Genomic DNA, 22516 nt, shown 5'->3' with positions numbered 1-22516 from the left:
ACCAGCTCCACAGCCGGCCCGTCTGTCCTGCCCGTCTGTCAGGTGCTGGCCCCGCAGTCCGGGGCGGAGCGGGCGGCAGGGCAGGGCCCGGCGGGCAGGGAGGCCGTCCCCGGGGCCTGTCGGGACAGGCGAGGTCTGCCCACGAGCACCCGACCAGGAGCCTCCTGTGGGCTCCCCGTGTTACCCCGAGGCAGCATCTTCATGTAGTTTATTCAGCGCCCACTCTTAGGTCACGGGGCGGCACCGGCTTCCTCGTGAGCTGGACACCCATCCTGCTTTTGTAGGAAGGGCTCATGGCCAGCATCCGAGGTGCAGCTCAGGAGGGATTTTAGGAGCCGGGCTGCCGGGGAAGGAGGAACGTTGGGCCCAGGTTCTGAGCTCCTTCCGTGAGGTGGTGAGGCTCGCCCGCTCACCGCGCAGACGGAACCGTCCTCGTGTGGAACGAAGCAGGGAGCCAGGTCGTCTCAGGGGAGCGGGGACTGGGAGCCCGCTCCGCAGGACTCGGCCGCGGACTGCTCAGGCGTTTGCTTTGGCCGTGGGCAGCCGGTGTGGCTTTTCTGTTCGCCCATGTACTTGGCACAGTGTTGCCATTGGGCGTTTTACGTTTCTCAGGGTGTCGGTCCGTGCACTTGTCGAGCATTTGGAGACTTGGTGCCTCTGACCTCCCTCCATGCTGCGAGTTGGTCCCCGCTGCTCGGGGCGGGGCGGCCTGGCCTGCAGCTCTGCACGGCAGTGGGGGAGGAGGCAGAGGGCGGTTTTCCGGGAGAAGGGGCGCCCGGCCTCCCGCTCCCTCGGCCTCCTCTGCCCTCTGCACCACTGGCCTCAGGGTTAGGTCCCTGCTTGTATTTTCCAGGTTTTGCTCCTTGAAATTCTCTTCCACCTTTTTCTCTCCCCTTTTAACATGCCGGCTGTTAGATGGACGGAGTGTCTGGGCAGAAGGAAGACGTGGCCTTCGTAGGGCTATTCCAGTTGGGGAAGCTGTGTTCTGTGGACGGACTGTTGGTCCACATCACTGTCTGCTTCTTCTAGCACAAGACAGAGGCGAGGTGGAGCCGCTTCCACGGCAATGGCCAGCCAGCACCAGGCTCCCCACGGATCGGACACCCTTTGTGCTCGGCTCGCCTAAGTGGACTCTGCATTCGTAAAGGGAAAAGGCTGCTTTTAAAATGATTTCATTGTGATCTGCCATTTTCTTTTCGATTTTAGTTTTGTTTAAAGTGCCAGTTTGCTGCGCTAACGTTTCTGCTTCTTTTCAGATGGTTCTCGGAGAAGCCCTGTGTGTTTACTGTAACCTCTTGCACTCGAATTCCTTCGTTCGGAACAACTACGTCGCCACCATTTACAAGGCTGTGGGCACGTTCCTGTTCGGCGCGGGGGCCAGCCAGTCCCTGACCGACATCGCCAAGTACTCCATCGGCAGGCTGCGGCCGCACTTCCTGGACGTCTGCGACCCAGACTGGTCAAAAATCAACTGCAGCAACGGTTACATTGAACACTACGTCTGCCGAGGGAACGCGCAGAAAGTGAAGGAGGGCAGGTGCGTGTCCGTGTTAGTGCTGCGTGACGGTGCGGCTCCGAGTGGGTGCCAGCGGCCGGCACCGAGCCGAGAGCCGGCTCTGGTCTCCGCTGCGCCCGTCCTCCCCGTTTCCCATCCTCGTCTTAAAAGCACGTGGTGCAGCTTTTGCCTCCGTCGCGTCACGATGGACCGCAGACCTGTGGGTCACCGGCAGTCCAGGACGAGCCGCTGTCTCCAGCCCAGGGAGGCAATGCTTTAGGCTCTGCGGCCGAACGGTGTCTGACACGTCCACCTCCAGGCTCCGCGGGGACAGCAGCCCTGGACAGCCTGGGGAGCCGTGGTCCGTGTCTGACGCAGGCGGCCCTGGGCCGGTGCTGGTGTCGGGCTGGCTCCGGGACTCGGTGTCCAAGTTTCACCACAGCCGCCCCCGCGCTGCCCTGCCCTGCCTCCCGCCTCTGGTTCTAAAGGGGAAGAGGGCGCCGTGGGCCGGGGCTTCCGGGGGAGAATGAGCATGTCTCCTCTCTTCCAGGCTGTCCTTCTACTCGGGCCACTCCTCCTTCTCCATGTACTGCATGCTGTTCCTGGCGGTGAGTACGTGCCTGCGTGACAAGGGTCAGGGCTCGCTCCGGGCAGCCCACGCGCTCACCTGGTGCGTGGTGTGTGCGTGTGCCTCTCCCATGGGCCACCCTGCGCTCGCTCCCATCAGCTGACATCTGTCACCTGCCCCTGCTGGGCCGTGAGCTCCATGCAGGGATGGCTGCTGCGAGCACTGCCCCTCATGCCCAGGTGGACCCGAAGGCTGGCTCTTCTCCAACGGTTCCTGCCTCTGACGGCCACGCGCCGTCTGGGGGGGTTTGATTTGCTTGGAGTTCTGGCTTGGACACGGACTGGTCGGATTCTCCTACCAGAGACAGGGATGGACAGGCTTTGCGGCTGCCCCCTCCCTCCTCGCTCCTGTGGCCTTGGTCTGTCCGCCCCTTTCGCAGAGGAGACGGGGGGAGGGAGGGCGGGCTGGGAAAGGCAAGTGGAGTACGTGACGTGTTTGCCTGTGTGTCTCCGGGAAGCCCACGTCCCTTCCTGTACAGAGGGGGCGGCTCCAGTGCGAGGCTCAGGTGTCCTTTAAAACACGCCTCCTCTCTCAGGACAGGTGGGCAGGGCCGGCCAGCAGGTCTAAGCTAGCGCAGCCCTTCTGGTCTGGCAGGGAGCGGCGATTCCCCGCATCCATACTCGGCGCCGAGCTCGCAGGGGAACCTGTGTTAATCCCTCTGCTTCCCTCTTAAACCCTCACTGCAACCCCTGGACCTGCCCCACCCAGGCACCGAGGAGTGCCCGCCTGCCCCTGCTGCCTGCACCGAGAGGTCACTGCCCTCTCCCTTCCTTCCAGTTGGGGGGGAGGGGGCTGTGGACAGCCCACAGCTGGGCGTGGCTGTGTCTCCTCTGAATAAGCACAGCCACAGACACTGTTTGCTATTGAGTTTTTACGTCCTCACTGGATAGAAATGAGCCCACATTTGCCAAGAGGCTCCTAGGAAACCACCCAGATTTCTCCCGTCAGGGTCCTGAGGTTCGCGGTCAGGCAGGCGGCCAGAGGAGCCGTCAGGCTCAGTGGGAAAGGTCAGAGCTGGAAGGGGTGCAGGGAACCCTGTGGGGCGAGGGCGGGGCTACAGCGGCCTCGCTTAGGCAGTGATTGCATTTACCCGGCCGCAGACGGGAGTCTCGCTGCCCTGCGAGCGAGCCGAGGGCATTGAGCATTAAGCTTCGTCTAGACAGGCTGGCAGGAGCCTGGCCCGGGGCGGCTCCGCCCAAGAGGGGCTGTCGGCAGCGCTGGCCTTGGCGTGAGCCCCCAGCAGACTGCAGGGCTGCAACCCTCTCCACAAGGCGCCCTGCCCTGGGTACGGGCACGGTGGCCTGCCTGCGGAGGCACAGGTCCCAAGCACAAGCTCCTGGGCAGTGGTTTTTGTTCTGCTTAAAAGGATGAGTTCAGGACGCTTGCCTGGAGCCTCATTCCACATGGACTAAACAGTGTCGGTTATTCCATGACGGATGGAATGCCTGTGGGTCACGTGTCGCACACCAGCCCTGCAGAGGGGAGGGGACGCCTGACGTGACGTCGTTCAGCCGCAGCTGACCGGCTCTCCTCTGTCAGCTCTACCTGCAGGCCAGGATGCGGGGGGACTGGGCGCGGCTCCTGCGGCCCACGCTGCAGTTTGGCCTCGTGGCCACGTCCATCTACGTGGGCCTTTCTCGCGTGTCCGATTACAAGCACCACTGGAGCGACGTGCTGACGGGGCTCGTCCAGGGGGCGCTGGTCGCAGTGCTGGTGGTGAGTACCGGGCCGCGGCACGTCCGTGTGGCGATGGCACATGGGCAGTTGAGTGGAGGCGTCCTGTGAGGAGACCGCGGGGGCAGAGCGCAGGGCTGCCCAGTCACGTCAGGGTGGACACAGATGATCTGACACGGTTCTGCGTGTGAAAGGCTCTGACGACGGCTGTCTTCTTGGTGATGAATTGGACAGAAAGCCAATTACATGAACAACAGCAGGGGCCAGCAGTGAGGCTATTTGCCCAAAACGTAAGACGCATCTCAGCGTGGCGCATCCCTCGGACATTGCTGTGAGCCGCCGAGAGCTGTGCGCTCAGTCTTACTCATACCGTGTGTCCTGCTCTTCATGCTGTTTTGCACACGGCTTACTGAAACGGTGCTTATGGCTTTTAAACTCACTCGGGGTATATCTGTTCCCTGTAGGTGGTGTACGTATCTGATTTCTTCAAGGAGAGAAATTCTTTTAAGGAAAGAGAGGAGGCTTCTCATACGAACCTGCATGAAACGGCCACGGGGGAGAATCACTTCCGGAACAATCACCAGCCTTGAAGGTGGGGGCCGAGGGGGAAGGCCTCTCCTGTGGTGTGCACAGCCTGAGGGACTCTGCTGCTATTCCCGACGCTCACTCTCCGTGTACATAGCTCCCTCCCACGGCGGCTAATAGCTCCAAGTCCACGAAGAAACATCAGCCTTTCACTCAACAATGCCTCACCTGTACATTTTTATTAAAAATGCAATGCTTATGTACACATGTCTGATGGTGCTGGGTTCAAACATGACGTGTTCAATGTCTGAGGACAGCTGTCGTGGGAGGGCGAGCTCGTGAGCACGGGGGTCCTCTGTAGTCCCACGGGAGGCAGACCAGCCCCCGTCCCCGTGGCTCCTACAGGTAGAGGCTGGCAGCAAACACAATGTCCCTCTTGATCTTGGTGATGCCTGAGAGGAAGTACGGCTCAGGTTAGCCTTTAGACCGACCACAGAGAAGGTCCCCCCGCCCTGGGGGAGACGGCACCCGGCCCTGCGGGTCCGAATGAGACCTGGCGAGCTCACAGCCAGCTGAGGGGCAACCTGGAAACCACACCCCGGTCTAATGCCTCGGCTCTCCTGTACCCCCGTGTGTGTTCGTGTGTGTGACTCTCCTGTACCCATGTGTGTGTTCGTGTGTGTGTGACTCTCCTGTACCCCCGTGTGTGTTCGTGTGTGTGACTCTCCTGTACCCGTGTGTGTTCGTGTGTGTGAGACTCTCCTGTACCCCCGTGTGTGTTCGTGTGTGTGTGACTCTCCTGTACCCGTGTGTGTGCGTGTGTGTGTGTGTGTGACTCTCCTGTACCCGTGTGTGTTCGTGTGTGTGTGACTCTCCTGTACCCGTGTGTGTTCGTGTGTGTGTGACTCTCCTGTACCCCCGTGTGTGTTCGTGTGTGTGTGTGTCTCTCCTGTACCCCCGTGTGTGTTCGTGTGTGTGTGACTCTCCTGTACCCCCGTGTGTGTTCGTGTGTGTGTGACTCTCCTGTACCCCCGTGTGTGTTCGTGTGTGTGAGTCTCTCCTGTACCCGTGTGTGTTCGTGTGTGTGTGACTCTCCTGTACCCGTGTGTGTTCGTGTGTGTGAGACTCTCCTGTACCCGTGTGTGTGAGACTCTCCTGTACCCGTGTGTGTTCGTGTGTGTGTGACTCTCCTGTACCCGTGTGTGTTCGTGTGTGTGAGACTCTCCTGTACCCCCGTGTGTGTTCGTGTGTGTGTGACTCTCCTGTACCCGTGTGTGTTCGTGTGTATGAGACTCTCCTGTACCCCCGTGTGTGTGCGTGTGTTCGTGTGTGTGTGACTCTCCTGTACCCCCGTGTGTGTGCGTGTGTGTGTGACTCTCCTGTACCCCCGTGTGTGTTCGTGTGTGTGTGACTCTCCTGTACCCGTGTGTGTTCGTGTGTGTGACTCTCCTGTACCCGTGTGTGTTCGTGTGTGAGACTCTCCTGTACCCCCGTGTGTGTTCGTGTGTGTGTGTCTCTCCTGTACCCGTGTGTGTTCGTGTGTGTGTGACTCTCCTGTACCCGTGTGTGTTCGTGTGTGTGTGACTCTCCTGTACCCGTGTGTGTTCGTGTGTGTGACTCTCCTGTACCCCCGTGTGTGTGTGACTCTCCTGTACCCGTGTGTGTTCGTGTGTGAGACTCTCCTGTACCCGTGTGTGTTCGTGTGTGTGTGACTCTCCTGTACCCCCGTGTGTGTGCGTGTGTGTGTGACTCTCCTGTACCCGTGTGTGTTCGTGTGTGTGTGTCTCTCCTGTACCCGTGTGTGTTCGTGTGTGTGTGACTCTCCTGTACCCCAGTGTGTTCGTGTGTGTGTGACTCTCCTGTACCCCCGTGTGTGTGCGTGTGACTCTCCTGTACCCGTGTGTGTTCGTGTGTGTGTGACTCTCCTGTACCCCCGTGTGTGTTCGTGTGTGTGTGTCTCTCCTGTACCCCCGTGTGTGTTCGTGTGTGTGTGACTCTCCTGTACCCCCGTGTGTGTGCGTGTGTGTGTGACTCTCCTGTACCCGTGTGTGTTCGTGTGTGTGTGTCTCTCCTGTACCCGTGTGTTCGTGTGTGTGTCTCTCTCCTGTACCCCCGTGTGTGTTCGTGTGTGTGTGACTCTCCTGTACCCCAGTGTGTTCGTGTGTGTGTGACTCTCCTGTACCTCATGTGTGTTTGTATGTGTGACTTTCCTGTACCCCAGTGTGCTGTGTGGGTGTGTGTATGTGGGAATGGGGTGGGGGGGGGTATCTAAAAATATCCCAAAAACCTTATTTGGGGAAGGACTAAACTGTCAAAAGAAGTTAGGTGACCCAGAAGCATGCATTTCCAACCTGAAGGCCGTTTCCAATGACCATGTGAGGTTCTCTCTGAGGCAGGACAGAGACCAGTGCACTTGGACCAAGTCCCTACAATTAGACTTGAACCGGAGGGACCAGGTCCCTCGGGCGCACAGCGCAGGGCCAAGGCCGTGTCGACACAGGTGGCAGCAGAGGTCGCGGGGGTTCTGGATCTTGGCTCTCGGACCCTGTGAGCCCACCTACAAGCCTGGTGCCCGGCCACCCCCTGGCTCTAGCCGTCCTGTCTGGAGCTGGACTCCCCGCTTCCTTCCTCCGTCTACTCTACAGACGGCCTGTGGGAACCCGTCTGCCCGGCACTCGTGACGGCAAAACCTGCGGTCATCTCGAGGGAGGCGCGGGCGGGAAACACGCTCATTTCCCCGGCCACCGCCCCCTCCCTCGCCCACTCGGCTCCAGCACACGGCCTCTTGCCGGTGCTCACGTGCACCAAGCACGTGGGAAGGGCCTAACGGCTGCCTGAGGGGGCTCCTGGGCCATGTTGTCCACCCCACCCCGTCCGTCCCGTCTCCTGCTCTGCTCTGGAGGGAGGGCTGCCTTGTTGTCTGTCTCCGGCGCCGGGACAGGAGCTCCTCGCAGGCCGGGTCCGTGCACTGCCCTGTCCCTAGCGCGGCACGGGAGGTGCCCATAAACAGCCACCCTAAAGACACCGAAGCTTTACCTAACCGCCACTAGAGGGCGCTCGTGGCCACCCAGGGGACGGGTGGACAGGTGCTGGGGGAGAGCAGACACCGAGGGGCACTGACCTTCCGCAAACTTGTTCTCCAGCTCAGTGTTCCCGATGGCTTTCGCCGCCTGACACATCTGCCGCAGCAGCTCCTCCAGGCGCCGCATGCAGCGGATGATGCTGCCTGGACAGAAAGGGGACACGCTCGTCATGGGGAGGCAGCCACGGCCGGCCTGGGAGGAGGCCAGGCGGAGGGCGGGGGACCCGGATGGCAGGACATGCCCGTGCCAGGCTGTCCCGTGGTGCCTGGGTCATCCCTTACAACCTCCATGGGGCCCAAAGTTCCTCCCAAGCAGCCTTCTCAGCAGCATCCTCTAGCTGACACCGTCCTGGTGGGTGACGGACATGTGGGCGCACGTGTTTGAAGGGCAGCTGTTCTGGAACAAACCACCCTTCTCGCCAAGGATGGAAAGGCACACACTTCCCCAGCAGCACCCCCTCCAGCTTCCCGGCACCCCGAGTGCCGCCCACAGGGCCCGCCCTGGCTCCTATCCGCGATTCTAACGGTCTGACCCGAGGTCAGCATCTCGAATGTGCGTTCCTCTAGCATTGGCGCGGGCGCGGGCCGACCCTTTCTGGGGGAGGCTCTGCTGCTCACACTGGGGGCTCAGTCATTCACCAAACGAGGGAGTGCCAGGTGTCATCCCTAAGGCATTTAGTACCAACTGTGCCCGATTTAAACACAGATGATAATACTAATAAAAACCACTGTTATTTTTAGCGAAGTATTTCTGTCAACAAGTCCAGTGGAAAGTCCCTCGTGACTCGGGCACCCCGGCCTCAGGGGAACCACGCCGGACGAAAGGCCTCTGAGGAGAGTGGTGGGCGGGTGTGCAAACACGAGGGCGGGGTGGGGGCAGCAGGTTCAAGTAATGACCCGAGGGCACTTGCCAGTGCCGGCGAGTCCTCCGTGCCCGGTGGGTGCAGTAGCGGCTTTCAGACAGAAATGGACAGTGGCGGGCACTGCCCCGGCGGCTGCAATGGGTCCGCTCCATGGGTCAGCAGCAAACCACGGGCGTTAGCCTCTACAAACACTTTCTAAAGTGCTGCTCACATCTCCTTCGCTGGAGTACGAAATGATTACAGCCAATCCATTTTTTCAGGGTGATAACAGGAAGAAACATTATTTATATGAGCTCTTCAAAATTCCTCCAATGAACCCCAGCACACAGACATCCCTCAAACACGTGGTTCATCATTACAATGTTAACTGGCCCCAGCTAATGCCTAAAAAACACTGACAACTACTTCTTGAAATGATCAAAACCGTTTCCTTTCACATAAAAAGAAAATTAGGACTCTAATTAGAAACAAATCAATATGGTTTGAGCACAGCACATGAACAAGTTCCAAGGTGCGCTGCGCTATGGCGAGTGCTCGGATTACTGTTTTTCCAATTATGTAAAGATGTGCGATCACAAGACGAGGAGCGAAGGCTGTTCTGCAATGGAAGAACTGGTAACAGCATGGTAGAGGGGGCACAGTATGCTCCAAAAAGGAAATACTATCCTAAGTAAATCACGGTCTTCAGCTTTTCTTCTTTTCTGTTTAATGAGCCATTTTGTTTTTAAGGGTTAATAGATAGTCTACTCCAATTTAGAAAAATTTGAGTTGATATAGTGGTACCCAGATCAGAAAAAAAAGAAAACTGTGCCGATATTAGACCAAGTTTCAGACTTAGGTTTCTCAAGCAAGTTGTGATGGGGAAATGGCTCCAGGAAGTGCAGGGGGCGGGAAGGCTGTCCTCAGCCTCAGCAGGTCCAGGTGTGTCTTCTGGACTGTGAGAACTTTTCCACTTTACAACCACTGCCCAGAATTTTTCTTAAAACAAACAACGCCTCTTCTCCTTTATGAGCCACGATTGCTATGTCACTGTGTCTGACTTCCTATATAATAAAAGGCGAATATACAAATCGACCGAATGGCAGAATGACCGGTCACTATGGCGCGCACTGACCACCAGGGGGCAGACGTTCAATGCAGGAGCTGCCCCCTGGTGGTCAGTGCGAGTGCCACCCAGCCAGAAGCCAGGCTCACGGCTGCCTCTCTCAGGCTGCCTCTCTCACCTCCGTGGTAGCACTAAGGAGCAGCGAGCCGAGTGGTAAGGAGCAGGGGGGAGCGCGGGCTCCCGGACTGCGAGAGGGCACAGTCTGGGCTGAGGGACCGCCCCGAGTGCACGAACTTGACTTACCAGGATCGCCTGTTCATCGTGATGGCAGAGACTTTGGCAGAGATTGCACACTATTAGAACTATGAGAACAGTTTCCTAAGCACCTACAACGAGGGACTATGCCTGTTACACAACAGGGTTTGTGCAGGGTACTTTCTTCCTACGTAGGCACAAGATGCCACTTTATCACCAAAAATTGATGTTTCGTTAAAACAATGTCACCTGGCATGTTGCTAGTCACGCGGGATAGACCTCCTCAGAGGGGAACGAACAAGGGGGCGGAGAATGGCCCCTAAGCACTAAGCTCCCAGGACAATGAGCTCTCACCGGCATCAAATACAACTACATCGAGGCCTCAGTTGTATTTCAGCTCCAGGCCCAGAAAACCAGCCAAACCAGACGAGTGCCGCCCCAGCTGCCCTCAGGACCAGCTGCATTGACCTATGACCCCAGGTGCCTCTGCTCCTCCCCCCCCCACCCGCCCGCCCCCGTGCTTTACCTTTACCCTGCTCTCCCCTCAGGCCACGGCCCCTTCTCTGCCTGTGTAACTTGTCTCCTGAGCCCATTCCTTCTACCGCTCACTTCCAAGTCTGTCTTTCTGAATAACTTCCTCTTATTAAAAACAAGCCGACGAGGCCACCCCGAGCCCGTGTCTCCACATCAGAGAGAAGAGTGTGAGGAGCCTGAGCCGTACCTTCAAAGACGTCTGTCATTTTGCAGATGTGGGCAAACGTCGCCCCCGCTGCCCAGGTGTGCACTACATCCATTAAGTGAGGCTTGAAGGAGCTCAGGTAAGTTTCCTCATCAATTTCCAATTTGGCTTCTGCTGACACTTTTGCAATTCGTTTAGCACATTCCTTTGAAGATAAAAGATACACTTAACATTTACCTGTGATCTCCCACACCACGTCTTCACTTCCAACGCCGGTATCCGCCAGTCCCTGTCCTGGCCTCGCCGTGGGCCTGTGCTGGAGATGCTGCTAAGCAGCCACAGGGCCTTTTCCATTGTTAGGTGAACAGACAGCAGCGTTTTCCCATTACATGAAGTGACATATCAAGATCATGGTTTTCACCAAAAAACAGCAACTGCTGGAACATTTGAGATTTTGCTCCCCAATATACCAGTACATCATCAGTGTGCTCAAATAAATTCTTATAAAAATTAAAAAAAAACACAAAAAAACCCCAGAAACTATTCATGAAAATTATACAAGAACAGCACTTAACTAATCTCTAATTGTTTCATTAACGAAACAAAAACAGTAATAAAACAGATTTAGAGAAACACCAATCATATGGCAAAATGCTTTTCCCCCCAATAAAGCTTCAAAAAATGTAAATCTGAAGATGTTCTTTGCCCATAATGAGAACTTCAGACTCACTCTTTCATCCTCGGTAATTACAAGGTGGAAAGCACCTGCAACTACAGAACGTCTGGGCTCCGGGAGGGGCAGTGAGGGGTGCTGCCGGCTCCACCAGGCCCTTTCCTCTGCCGCACTCTCCTCCGCCCTGCAGCGTCTTACAGTGCACCCTGCCCTATCTTTCTGTGACACTGAAAGGCAGACAAAAGCCAATTCTTCCTAAGGAAGCAGTGAGACACAAATTCATTACTGTAAGTTATTGTGACTTCGAGAAGCCAGAGATAAATAATTTCTTAGGATAAAACAGACTTTAAAACTTTGTTGTAAACTAGAATGGAAAAGTAAACCAAAAGATAACGCTAACTGAACCCTAGTCCATCCCATGGCGTTCTTCACCTCGAGCAAACGAGACAGATGTGGAGCTGCTGGTGTCGCCCTCTGCAGGGTGGCCGTGAATCTGCACTCACAGCCCCTGGGCAAGTGATTACACTGGTCACTCACTAGTGACGACTGACTAGTGGAAAAGACTGTTTAACTATTAAAATAAAAACCACAAATAGCACTGAATGGCGAGACTAACATCACGTGACATCTTTAACCCAGAGGAAGCTCCCTATTGAATGGCATGCGCTCTTGGCCGTCAAAAGCGGCTCTTTTACACCCACTGCTCGTAAGTGGGCAGTTCAAGGAGTCCTACCTGCATCTGGCGAAGTGGCCCCGCCAACTGCTCCGTCAGCCTGGGCATCTCACTGGACTGGGGAGAAAGGAGGGTCAGCTGTGAAACCGCACCCACCACACACGCTCTGACGCCGTCCCGTCACTGCGGACCGGGGCCTCAGCATTCACTTCCCAATCGACTCAGGTGTGGAAAGCAAAAATGCCCCCTCCCCCTCCCCCTCCCCCTAACCCTGCCCTACTGCAGAGGACACGCCGCTGCGGGTGCGCAGAGCGCTCCAGAGCCCCCTGTGCCCAAATTAGCGGGGCGGTCTTATCGTAGTTTGGTTTTGAAGCAGTTGTGGCTTCCAGGCAACTCTTTATCTGTGGAAACTGAAAATTTGGGACAAACAACATTAAAAGCATGCCCTCAATTTTCATGTTGCCACAGTGTTTCTAGCTCTCTAACAAAGCACTAGTTAAGGTTTTATTCTGCTCTGTGTTCTCACTGTTGCCTTCCCACAGTGACAAGCAGGAAAAGCAGGCCTTCAGGCCTGTTACTAACCACCATGTGCACTCGGACGAGCCGCTCGATTCGGTGTGGTCTCTTAGCCCGTCCGAGAGAAAAAGGCCGGGCCCTGAAGACCTTCAGGCCTGTGATTAGAATCTACACATGATCTGTGAACACACTTTGACAAAGACAGACTTACTATGCAAAACCAAATTATAAGAATGGCATGTATGCACGTGTGCGACAGGACTTAAAATAATTACAGGTCAATTTTTAACAAAACAATTGTAGGTTAGTTACAATAGATATGTCTTTAAGCGCCAGTATTCACAAAGCCTTGGTTTTCATGTGCATCGTGTGTGTCTCATGAGCCGTGACCCAGGTCTATGTCACACCTGTTAAAATAAACACCATGATGCGTGAACTCAAGTTCTCCTTTCACAGGAGAGCGCAGGACTTCTCGGCGTCTTTGAGATTATGTCCGCTCAAGGTGAGCAGGTCCCAGAGGGTCCTCCTCGGGCGCTGTAAGTGGAAGGCATGGCTCCTCACATACGTAGCTGAGTGAGGTTCACCAACGCTCTGCCCCAGGTGTGTGCACCGGGCCCTCTCTCTCCTTTAACCCTCAATTCCAAGCTCACCCTGATCCTGAGGAATCTTCTAATCCCCTCACTTAGAACAGCAACCCCGCCCCCGAGATCTGTCTCCTCAGCCCCACTGTCTCCCAGACCCTCATCCCCATGGACACGGCCCGCAGTCCGTGCTCCGTGTCTGGGCCTCCCCCTGGCCTCTCCACGGACACGGCCCGCAGTCCGCGCTCCGTGTCTGGGCCTCCCCCTGGCCTCTCCACGGACACAGCCCGCAGTCCGCGCTCCGTGCCTGGGCCTCTCCTCTGGCCTCTGAGTGCCAGGAAGGGAAGCATTGTGCCCTGTGTCTCTAGAGCCCAGAGCTGTGCTCGCACACAGTGGGTGCTTAGTAAGTAGTTGTTGCAAAGCTGTGTGCTTCCCTCAAATGGTCTGAAAACCGTCCACTGGTATGAAAAACGTGGGGCCTGGTGTGGAAAACACAGTTAAACAGAAGTTGGTGCACCACGCAGACCACCGTCTTCCTGTCTCCGCCTTTCTTCCCAGCGACAAAGCACTGTGGCTGTTGGTGCCCTTTTTCGTCCTGATGTTGAATGGCACCAGCGCAAGAACCGAGGGCCCTGCACACCCGTGTGGCTCCCAGAACAAAGCTCAGCCAGCGGAGCAGCCGTCCTGCCCACGGCCTCGGCGCGGTCGGCTGAGCCCCTCCTCTGAGGGGACACGCCGCTGGGAGGACAGCACGCGGCGTGGGCCAGTGAGAAGGCGCTCCCTTCGCCTCCTCTCCATGACTGCCGCCTCACCTGCTCCACGGAAAGCTGACAGACGCTTCACAATCACCTTGGAAACCAGCGGAAACTGAACCCAAGAACTGACAGTGTCTTCCAAAGACGTGCCTCCTCCTGTGACCTCGCTGCCGGGCCCAGCGCGTGCCGGGAGCAGGCCCTGTGCTGTGTGCGCGGCCTCCAGTGACCGGGAGCTGGGAGTGCCGCCTCCTCCCCCGTGCCGCGGAGGGAGGAGCAGCGGCCCAGACCCCGGCAGACGGAGAGAGCCGTGTCTGACCGACCTCCGCCCGTGACGCTGAGCGTGCAGCGAAGGGCCTCGAAAGCAGCAGTGGCACAAAGTGCTGTTCAGAGGCAGGTCTGCTCTGTCCATTTCACCCCCACACACAGCTTAAAACACACAATGAATGTGAGACATGCACGTGACCTTTTTAAATAAAACAGGTCACATCGGTTTTGGGGTGAAGTGCAGGTGGTCCCGTGGACAACTCCATGCGGACCCAGCGGTGAAGCGTGGGCCAGCCCTGCACCCCCGACCCAGCGACCCCACCCACAGGAGTGGGAGCAGCTTCCCAGCGACCCCCACCTGGGAGGGGACAGAAACCCAAGATGGCCCCTTTCATTTCACTAGTGTTGCCAAATTCTACTTTCACTGTCTTTTTCTTTCTAGGGCTGTCTTCTAGGCCAGACCTTCCACAAGGCATCAGGTTATGGAACCAATTTAAAGCCTGGTATCTGATTAGTGATCATCCAAAAATGAAATCCCAGTTCCCTCTCCTTCCTGAGAGTATGCATCTACTATCTAATTCTTACTGTGCTTGTTAAAGCTGTACTGACTGCTACCTCACGTCGCCCACAACATGTAAACGGAAGGAGCTCGTTTATAACTGAGCTGCCCGTAGCAGCACCGCCGCTAAGTGACAGGCCGGGGGACTCACGTTCTCCTGGAACACGAAGCAGCTCAGCAGGGCGGTGGCCTGCTCCGCGGACAGGTCGTTGAAGAGGCCGTTGAACATCATCTCGGTGAGCAGGAGCTCGTCGGCACTGCGCCCGCGGAGAGAAAAGCGCAAGCATCAGGACGGGCGCCCCGGACATGCCCTTACATGGAACGTTCACGCCCTTACATGGAGTCTTTAACAGAATGTGCTGTTTGACCATGAGGAGTAATCAATGAGGAGTGACCGAGGTTCATTTAAGGAAACGGCAGGTCATTCTATTACAATATACAAATAGTAAACTTAGAGCGGGCGTTGCAGACAAAGACCCCATTCTAGCAAATACCAAGCTGCACTGATTCCCTGAGTTAAAGAACCATCACTTAACGCTCAGTAACCAGGAGGAAGTCATCACCAGCCAATTATTATCTGGGTCCAACCATCTCTTTCTCTCTCTCCCTTCCTCTCTAAAATCAATAAAATTATATATGATAATAATAACTAATATGCAAATCGACCAAACGGCCCGGACGAAGCTGGGGCTGCACAATGAATTTTGTGCATTGGGCCTCTAGTATCCAATAAAGAGGTGATATGCAAATTGACCCTCACGCTATAACACCGTCACAAGATGGCAGTGCACACAGCAAGGGCAGGCCAGCAGGGGTGGTGCTGGCGGCCACTTCACGCGGCTTCTGCCGGGGTTTCCTCAGCCCCTCGTGCATGCTGCGCGTGGCCTGGAGGCGGGGCATCGGGGCGGCATTTCAGGACTCGGGGCTGTCTTGCAGTGCGCCAGCCACACGGGGCGGGACTTTGGGACTCGGAGTGGTCCCATGGTGTGGGGAGGGAGCGGGGCAGGGGGGAGGGGTGTCCCGGGTCTCCCACTACGGGTCACTAGTGTGTGTGTATATGTCTGTGTGTGTGTGTGTGTGTGTGTGTGTGTGTGTGTAGTTAGAAAACTAAACTTGGATTCCTAAGGGTAACCTGATAGGGCACGATTACTTTAATGCAGGAGGAGACAAGAAAGACAATCACAGGACAGTGACCTGAGCGTTTATACAGGTGATTACACTAACCATGCTGAAGTTCTCAGATTAGAGAGCCTTAGAGCAGTTTCAGAAGGACGTGAGGGGAGCACGAGAAAGGCCATGCTAAGTACAGATGGAGTGAGAGACATGGCCACAGGCAGGCTGGAGAGCGAAGGGGACGAACACACTGAATTAGGGAGTTTACTCTAAAAGCAACAGAGAAACCCCAAGAGGCTGTTCCCCAGAGGGGCACAGACACACACACACACACAGGAGGGCTCATGTGGGCCCGACTCCCGCAGGAGGCGGAGGACAGCCTGCGAGGGTGTGAGGAGACGGAGAGGGAAAGGGGTCGATGCCTCCGTTTTTGCTCTTAGTGGCTGGGATTTAGTCCGCAAAACAGAGACCAGAGCGAGAAGCAGGGAAAGGAAATTGAAACCTTCCATTTTAAATAAGATCAACACCATTCTTCCCAGACCAAGCCACAGCTGCAGACACCAGAGAGTAACGTCTCCCTGATCACGTCCTATGTAACCTGACAAAGAATGATTTCGATGACGTTAACGCCGGCAGGCGAGCTGGTAGCAGTGCCTGCTCTAGAGTTACCCTGGGTGAATTGCTAACCCATGGTGCCTGGTCCTTTAACTACGAAGCAGGCAAGCTGGACGGCATCACAGGTGGAGAGAAGGGTAGGAGCCTGTGGGGCGGACGTAACGGGAAGAAATGTTTTCTTTGGCTCACATGGTGACGAGGACGGAACTCTGAAGTGGTGTGCGGACATTCAAAAATCAGGAGTGCCCCTCAGAGTCCGGCCTGCTGGCTTTTCTAACGGGGAAGTCTGGCAGGACGTTCCTCGGTGATGACAGCCGGCTGGGTCTGCACCGCGGCCTGTGCCGGTGGCCGAGGGCTGTCCCACCCGCTCCTGCAGACACCTGAACCTCCCCACAGGACCAACACGAGCAGCCACGGCCGAGTCCTCTGGCCTCGTCCCTGAGGCCCCGAGAAGCACAGAGAAAGCGGTTTCAAAGGTCTCGTGTGGACTCATGAGACGACCGGGCGTGACTGTGGCCCGAGCACCATCTACCGCAGGCTGATGGCACCGCCCCCGGCAGACAGGACTGCTGTGGTTTCAACCTTTACTTTACGGCCGTTTGTTCTTTTATTGTTTTGTTTGTTGGTGGTGTTTTTGACGGCCATTTGTAAGCCGTGCCTACAATATGCTACGCTGCAATCCCCTCCTGCAGCCCAAGACTTGAACAGAATCTCCTGTGCGTACACAAGAGTGACAGTTATTAGACTAAGTTTCAAGGTGGGAAATGTTCATAATTTTGGGGGTTTTTTTGTTCATCCTCACCAGAGGATATCTTTTCCACTGATTTTTAGAAAGAGTGGAAGAGAGCGGGGGGGGGGGGGGGGAGAGGGGAGAGAGAGAAACATCGATGTGAGAGACACACTGACTGGTTGCCTACCACGTGCCCTGACCAGGCCGGGGATCGAGCCTGCAACTGAGGTCCATGTCCTTGACCGGAGTCAAACCCTGACCCTTGGGTGTGCCAGCCGTTGCTCTAACCACTGAGCACGGCTGGGGCCAAAGGCCCATCACTGTAAAAAGGACAGCCTTAGCCAACCGCTGTGTTTCTTTCTCTCCCACGATGTTTCTCTCTGTCGTTTCCTCTCTCTTCCACTCTCCTTAAAACTAAATGGAAAAGGATCCTCGAGTGAGGATTAACAAAAAATAAAAAAAAATGAAAAATAGGTAAATAAAAAATAAAAAGGTTACAAAATTGTGCATGAAATAAGATTTCAATTACGTAAAAATCCCATGTGCATTAAAATAAATAAAAAGGAAATACATCAAAATGCCAGTGGTGTTCATGTCAATTCATGGAATCCAAGAGATTCACGCGTTTTCCTCTTCCACACCCCGGGTCGTGGCCAGCTCTGCACGTCACGCGAAAGGCGCTGTAAGAGCCAGCGCTCAGGCAGCTCTCCCGCCCGACGAGCAGCCCTGGGCCAGCCTCACCTGCTGATCTCACAGGCCACGCGTCCCTTCATCTCTATGACATCCGAAGAAGTGGCGAATCCCAGGCGCCTTAACACGCGTTTGCGGCATTTGAGTTCATCCATCTGCAGGACTGTTCTTGCTTTCTTAAGTTCTCGCTTTGCAGATTTAATATCTATTGCGATCTAAGGCATCCAGAGTATAAAGGAAGCTTGGTTAAGTGAGCGAAGTAACGTGGGACTTACTCAGGACACAAAATACTCCCCAAGGACGCTCCGCCACACGCTTCCATGTCAGCGCTAACGGGCAGGAGGGACGCAGGAGTTTCTTAAGCTGCGTTCCTGGACCTGACGCTAGAGGAAGACCGGGGAAGATGTGAAACTATGGAAAACACCAACGTCCACTGCAAGTCGGAGCCGAGCAGGGAGGTGTGGGGCTCACAGCCCCCGGGGCGGCGGGAGAGGAAGGGCTGGCCCCTCGAGGGGAGGAGCTGCGCAGCCACTGGCTGGGGAGGAAGCCTCAGGAGGCAGCCAGGCCGCGTGAATCCCAGGCTCATTCACACGCTCGCTCGCTCCTAAGGCAGCAAGTCCCACAGCTCCAGCCCCTCATCCTCAGGAAGCAGGGGGAGCGGAGAGAACAGGGACAGGAAGGTCAGGGTGTGTGACTCTCATCTCTCTCTTTTTTAAAAAGATATTTTTTATTTCAGAGAGGAAGGAAGAGGGAGAGAGAGATGGAAACATCAATGATGAGAATCATTGATAGGCTGCCTCCTGCACGTCCCCACCAGGGGGATCGAGCCCGCAACCTGGGCAGGTGCCTTTGACTGGAATCAAACCCGGGACCCTTCAGTCCACAGGCTGACGCTCTATCCACTGAGCCAAAGCGGCTAGGGCAACTCTCATCTCTTGACGACCTAGATTTTCCTCACGACCCTTGGGGTGAAAAGTGTCCCTTCTCTTTGTCCTCAAAGTACATCACAAGCCTGGAAACGGCTCTAGCAAAGAGAACAGGTCTCTACCCCCCAGACAGAGATGAAAGCTTCAGGTGCATGGACTTGGAGGCCGTCCTTGCGAGTGGGCGGGTTTTAAAGCTCAGCTACTCGGAAACTGTTACCAACGCCTCCGCTGGGACAAGCGTATGACCGCAACACAGAATCCTGACGCAGAGGCTCGATGCTCAGGAGAACACTGACGCGAAGACAGGCTGGGACTGGGAAGCTGAATTTGTGACTTTATATTGAGCTTCATTGAGGAGTAGCTACTCTGAAGGCAAGGATGGTGGTCAATTTATTCACAACTAACGATGTGCCCTTCACAGTGTACGTTGTTATTCTCACAGAGTCATACGCGGTAGGTAACTATTATTGAATGCAGGCCTTACGAAGATGCGTTAAAAGTGTTAAGGAGGAAGTGACGTTTGATTGGACAAAAGATTCCAGGTGCAGAGGGGTGGACAGTGGAGAGAGATGTGTTCACTTCCAAAAGCTTTTTCTGAGTTCATCACTCAGAATGGCCATAAGATCACCTTTTCTGCTTAGAGATTTCAGCTGATTACCATGAAAAGCTGAACTACTACAGCTACGTACCACTAGGATGGCTTCAATAAAAACACAGACAATGACAAGTGTTGGAAAGGATGTGAAAAATTGGAATTCTCATAAATTGTAGGTGGGATGTAAAGCAGTGTAGCCACTTTGGAAAAGTTTGGCAGTTTTCTCAAAAAGTTAAACCTAGAGTTACTGTATGACCAGCAATCCCACCCAATGCCACCCAAGAGAGATGAAAACACATCCGCACAAAAACCTGGACACAAACGTTCACGGCATCATTATTCCTGGTGGCCCAAGGGCAGAACCCCCCGTGCCCATCCCGACGACGGGATAAACACACTGCGGACCAACAAGCCATGGAGCCAAGCCCTGGCCGGGCAGCACGTGCCCAGCGGGAAGCACGGATCCATGCGGCAACACGGTGAACCCTGCAGGCACACGCCAAGTGGAAGAGGCCACACACAGGCCACACTCCGTATGACTTTCTGAGATGAAACCTCCGCGCGGGCCCAGCGTGGAGGCAGAGGGCAGATGTGTGGCTGCAGGACTGGAGGGGGGCGTGGGGAGTGACTGATAATTGGTACGAGGTTTCTTTTTTGGGGTGATGAAAATATTGTGAAACCAGACAGTAGTTATGGCTGCAGATAGCTGTGACTATACTAAAAACCACTGAACTGTGAGCTTTAAAAAGGTGAACATTGCCCTAGGCGGTGTGGCTCAGTGGATAGAGCGTCGGCCTGCAAACGGAAGGGTCCAGGTTCAATTCCGTTCAAGGGCACGTACCTCGGTTGCAGGCTCTATCCCCAGCCTTGGTCAGGGCTGATGTGGGAAGCAACCAATCGATATGTCTCTCTCACATCGATGTCTCTCTCTCTCTGTCTCTACCTCTCCCTTCCACTCTCTCTAAAAATCAATGGAAAAATATCCTCTGGTGAGGATTAACAACAACAACAACACAACAACAAAAAACGACAAAGAAAGCGCCCCATCAAACGCCAACTGTAACGAAAGATCTTCACCTTCCTCACTGAGCCCGTAACTTCACTTAGAAGGTCGTTCCATTAGAGCTGAGGAAACCCGTCCAAGAAAATGAAAACACATCCTCACCGGCTTCGTGAAATACACAGGATTCTAGGACTCACATCAGTGTCTTCATACCTGTGCTTTCTTTTCACAGAGCGTATACACGGTCTCCAAGTTCGGGTCGTTGTGAAGTGGATGCGAGTACATGCGGTGCTCGAACGCCTCCACTTTCTGGATGACCTTCTTCAGGCCCTGGTCTTGAATGCCCATGTCATCGATAGGGTCCAATAAGGGAACACCATCCGGAAACCGTTTCTGAACTTCCTGAAACAAACATTTAAAATTAATTTTTATTTATAGACAAAATTAGTCAGGATTAAAACAAATCAGTATTTTCTTTTATGCTTTTCTATGTGCAAACAGGGTGGCATTTCCCAAATCACACATGTGAGTGCATTTCCCCACGGCCTTTGGTTCCGGAAACTCCTTGTGAGCACTTGCTGATCCAGGGCGCACTGTCCTCGACTAGTAACCTCGCACATAGAGTTCAACGTCTGGACGTGGCACAGCTCGTTGGTAAACCATTCTCTGACATTTGGGTTGTAAAAACAACTTGCCATCATAAACCATCGTGTACTAAACTGTTCTCTTAAGTGTATAAACTGTTTTCAATTTCCTGATTAATTCCTTGGGGTTGATACCTAGGGAGGGCACAACTGAGTCAAAAGATGTACATTTTAAAAGGGTCCAGATACCTCTTGGTAATTTTTTTTACATGATTGAACTGTGAACGTGATAAGCATGGGAGTTCAGAGAAGGGATGGTTCACAGCAGACTAGCGTCCCCTGGGGGACTTCAGGGTCTAAGACTTCAAAGATGAGACAGGATTTGGCCAGGTAGGAATTAAGATAAACAATCAATAGATGGATACATACATACACACAGCTTAAAAATGTCTCGTGAAATTAGCCTGTTCCTTTATCTTTGTTGTCTCAGATTCTAGTATATAATCTCCCATGAGCAGAGGCTAATTTAAATGTTTACTAACTAAATAACAAAGTTCCTTTTTTAGTAGAAAATAAAGTTTTGTACAAGTTCTAATTTTCTGTTGAGAATAAAATGATTTCACCCGTTTGCTGACCACACTGAAAATGGCTAAGTCCTGCCCAGCACCTGCCCCCCTGCCCTCTAGTGGCTCAGGTTCCGAGGGAGGACGGGGGCGGGCTCTGTTGCCACCTCTGGGACCAGGAGCCGCCTCCGCTGGTGCTGCTCACAGCCTTTCTGAAAGGAAGCGTGCCGGCTGCCTCACGAGGGAGCCTCAGTGGATGTGCATGAAACTGACGTGCAGTGTGTAAGGTCCGTGTGTACCTGTATTGACTTGAGGACGCTCTGCCTGTTGTCCAGGGGCCGAAGGTCTTTGGGGATGTAGAGCCTAACACTGCTGATAGCGGACAGGAGGTGCACCAGGACTGGAACAACCTGCGACGAAGAGTGACACAATGTTGCCGTTAAAATCACCCCTTGTCACGATCTGCCATTCCCGACATTTAGTTACATCCCTAACAGGAAGCTGCTTTTACAGGGTGACAGGCATAAGCAGGAAGTGATCACTGTGGAAGCTTTCATCTTAGTAGAGACCGGACTTTAAAAGTAAAAACTAGTTCAAACCTCTACGTAACCGGCCTACCAATGGTACACAAAAGTAAGTGACCGTCACCACGGAACCCACACTCTTCACCTCGGCTTCCTCCTAGCTGGCCCTCTGACCCTGACGCACTCCCACAGCCCTCCAGAGGGAGGGGAGACTCCCTCCCCAGGGTCAGAGGCCGAGGAAGGGCCACGTAAGCGCGGGGTGGGCTGCAAGGAAGGCGAGCAGTGCTCCACGCAGAGAAAGCACCGTGCTCCACGGGACGTGCCGTCAAGGTCGCCTCTCTAACGGTCCGCCGGGCTTTCCCCAGGCAGGAACACCCTCCCTCACCATCTGCTTCCTTTCCGTTCAGAGGCCTCTGAACTGAGGTCCAAATTCGTATGCGTCTCCTATGGTTACCTTCACACAATCAGTGACAAACAACGGTCACTGGCTTGCTGGTAATAAATGTATTGTTTTACTGAACAAATGAGAGTGGTTAAGCGTGGGTTCGAGTCCAGAGTATCTGGTTTGAATCCAGTCTGCAGCTCGTTGTGTGACCTTGAGCAAGTCACCTAACCTGAGCTTCAGTTTCCACATCTTAGCAATGGGGATAAAATCTACCCGTCTCAGAGGCCAAGCATCCCTGGGTCCGGGTGAGACCATGTGTCCCTGGATCCGGGTGAGGCCTCGTGCACCTAGGCCCGGGTGAGCCCAAGTGGCCCTGGGTCTGGGAGAGGCCAAGCGTCCCTGGGTCCGGGTGAGACCATGTGTCCCTGGATCCGGGTGAGGCCTCGTGCACCTAGGCCCGGGTGAGCCCAAGTGGCCCTGGGTCTGGGAGAGGCCAAGCGTCCCTGGGTCCGGGTGAGACC

The 22516-nt window shown here is 54.9% G+C and overlaps 2 protein-coding genes across 5 annotated transcripts in view; one reads left to right on the top strand and one right to left on the bottom strand.

The window, feature by feature from the left end:
• PLPP1 (phospholipid phosphatase 1) overlaps positions 1-4585 on the top strand; it is a 41605-nt gene extending 37020 nt beyond the window's left edge. For all 4 annotated transcript variants that reach the window (XM_054715356.1, XM_054715354.1, XM_054715355.1 and 1 more), the window contains exons 3-6: positions 1257-1537; positions 2046-2103; positions 3663-3839; positions 4262-4585. In XM_054715356.1, coding sequence (XP_054571331.1) covers positions 1257-1537; positions 2046-2103; positions 3663-3839; positions 4262-4387 — 642 coding nt within the window. In that variant the 3' untranslated portion in view covers positions 4388-4585. The remainder of the gene's footprint in view (positions 1-1256; positions 1538-2045; positions 2104-3662; positions 3840-4261) is intronic.
• MTREX (Mtr4 exosome RNA helicase) overlaps positions 4543-22516 on the bottom strand; it is a 53909-nt gene continuing 35935 nt past the window's right edge. The window contains exons 20-27 of the mRNA XM_008160129.3: positions 21386-21496; positions 20153-20341; positions 17467-17630; positions 14419-14524; positions 11653-11709; positions 10289-10451; positions 7444-7548; positions 4543-4774 (exon numbers count right to left, since the gene is read on the bottom strand). Of these exons, the coding sequence (XP_008158351.1) occupies positions 4722-4774; positions 7444-7548; positions 10289-10451; positions 11653-11709; positions 14419-14524; positions 17467-17630; positions 20153-20341; positions 21386-21496 (948 nt within the window). The 3' untranslated portion in view covers positions 4543-4721. The remainder of the gene's footprint in view (positions 4775-7443; positions 7549-10288; positions 10452-11652; positions 11710-14418; positions 14525-17466; positions 17631-20152; positions 20342-21385; positions 21497-22516) is intronic.

Source organism: Eptesicus fuscus, chromosome 4, assembly GCF_027574615.1.
Source record: "Eptesicus fuscus isolate TK198812 chromosome 4, DD_ASM_mEF_20220401, whole genome shotgun sequence".
Taxonomy (NCBI): domain Eukaryota; kingdom Metazoa; phylum Chordata; class Mammalia; order Chiroptera; family Vespertilionidae; genus Eptesicus; species Eptesicus fuscus.
The sequence above is the reverse complement of the archived record's forward strand: the minus strand, read 5'-3'. Positions and strand labels throughout refer to the sequence as shown.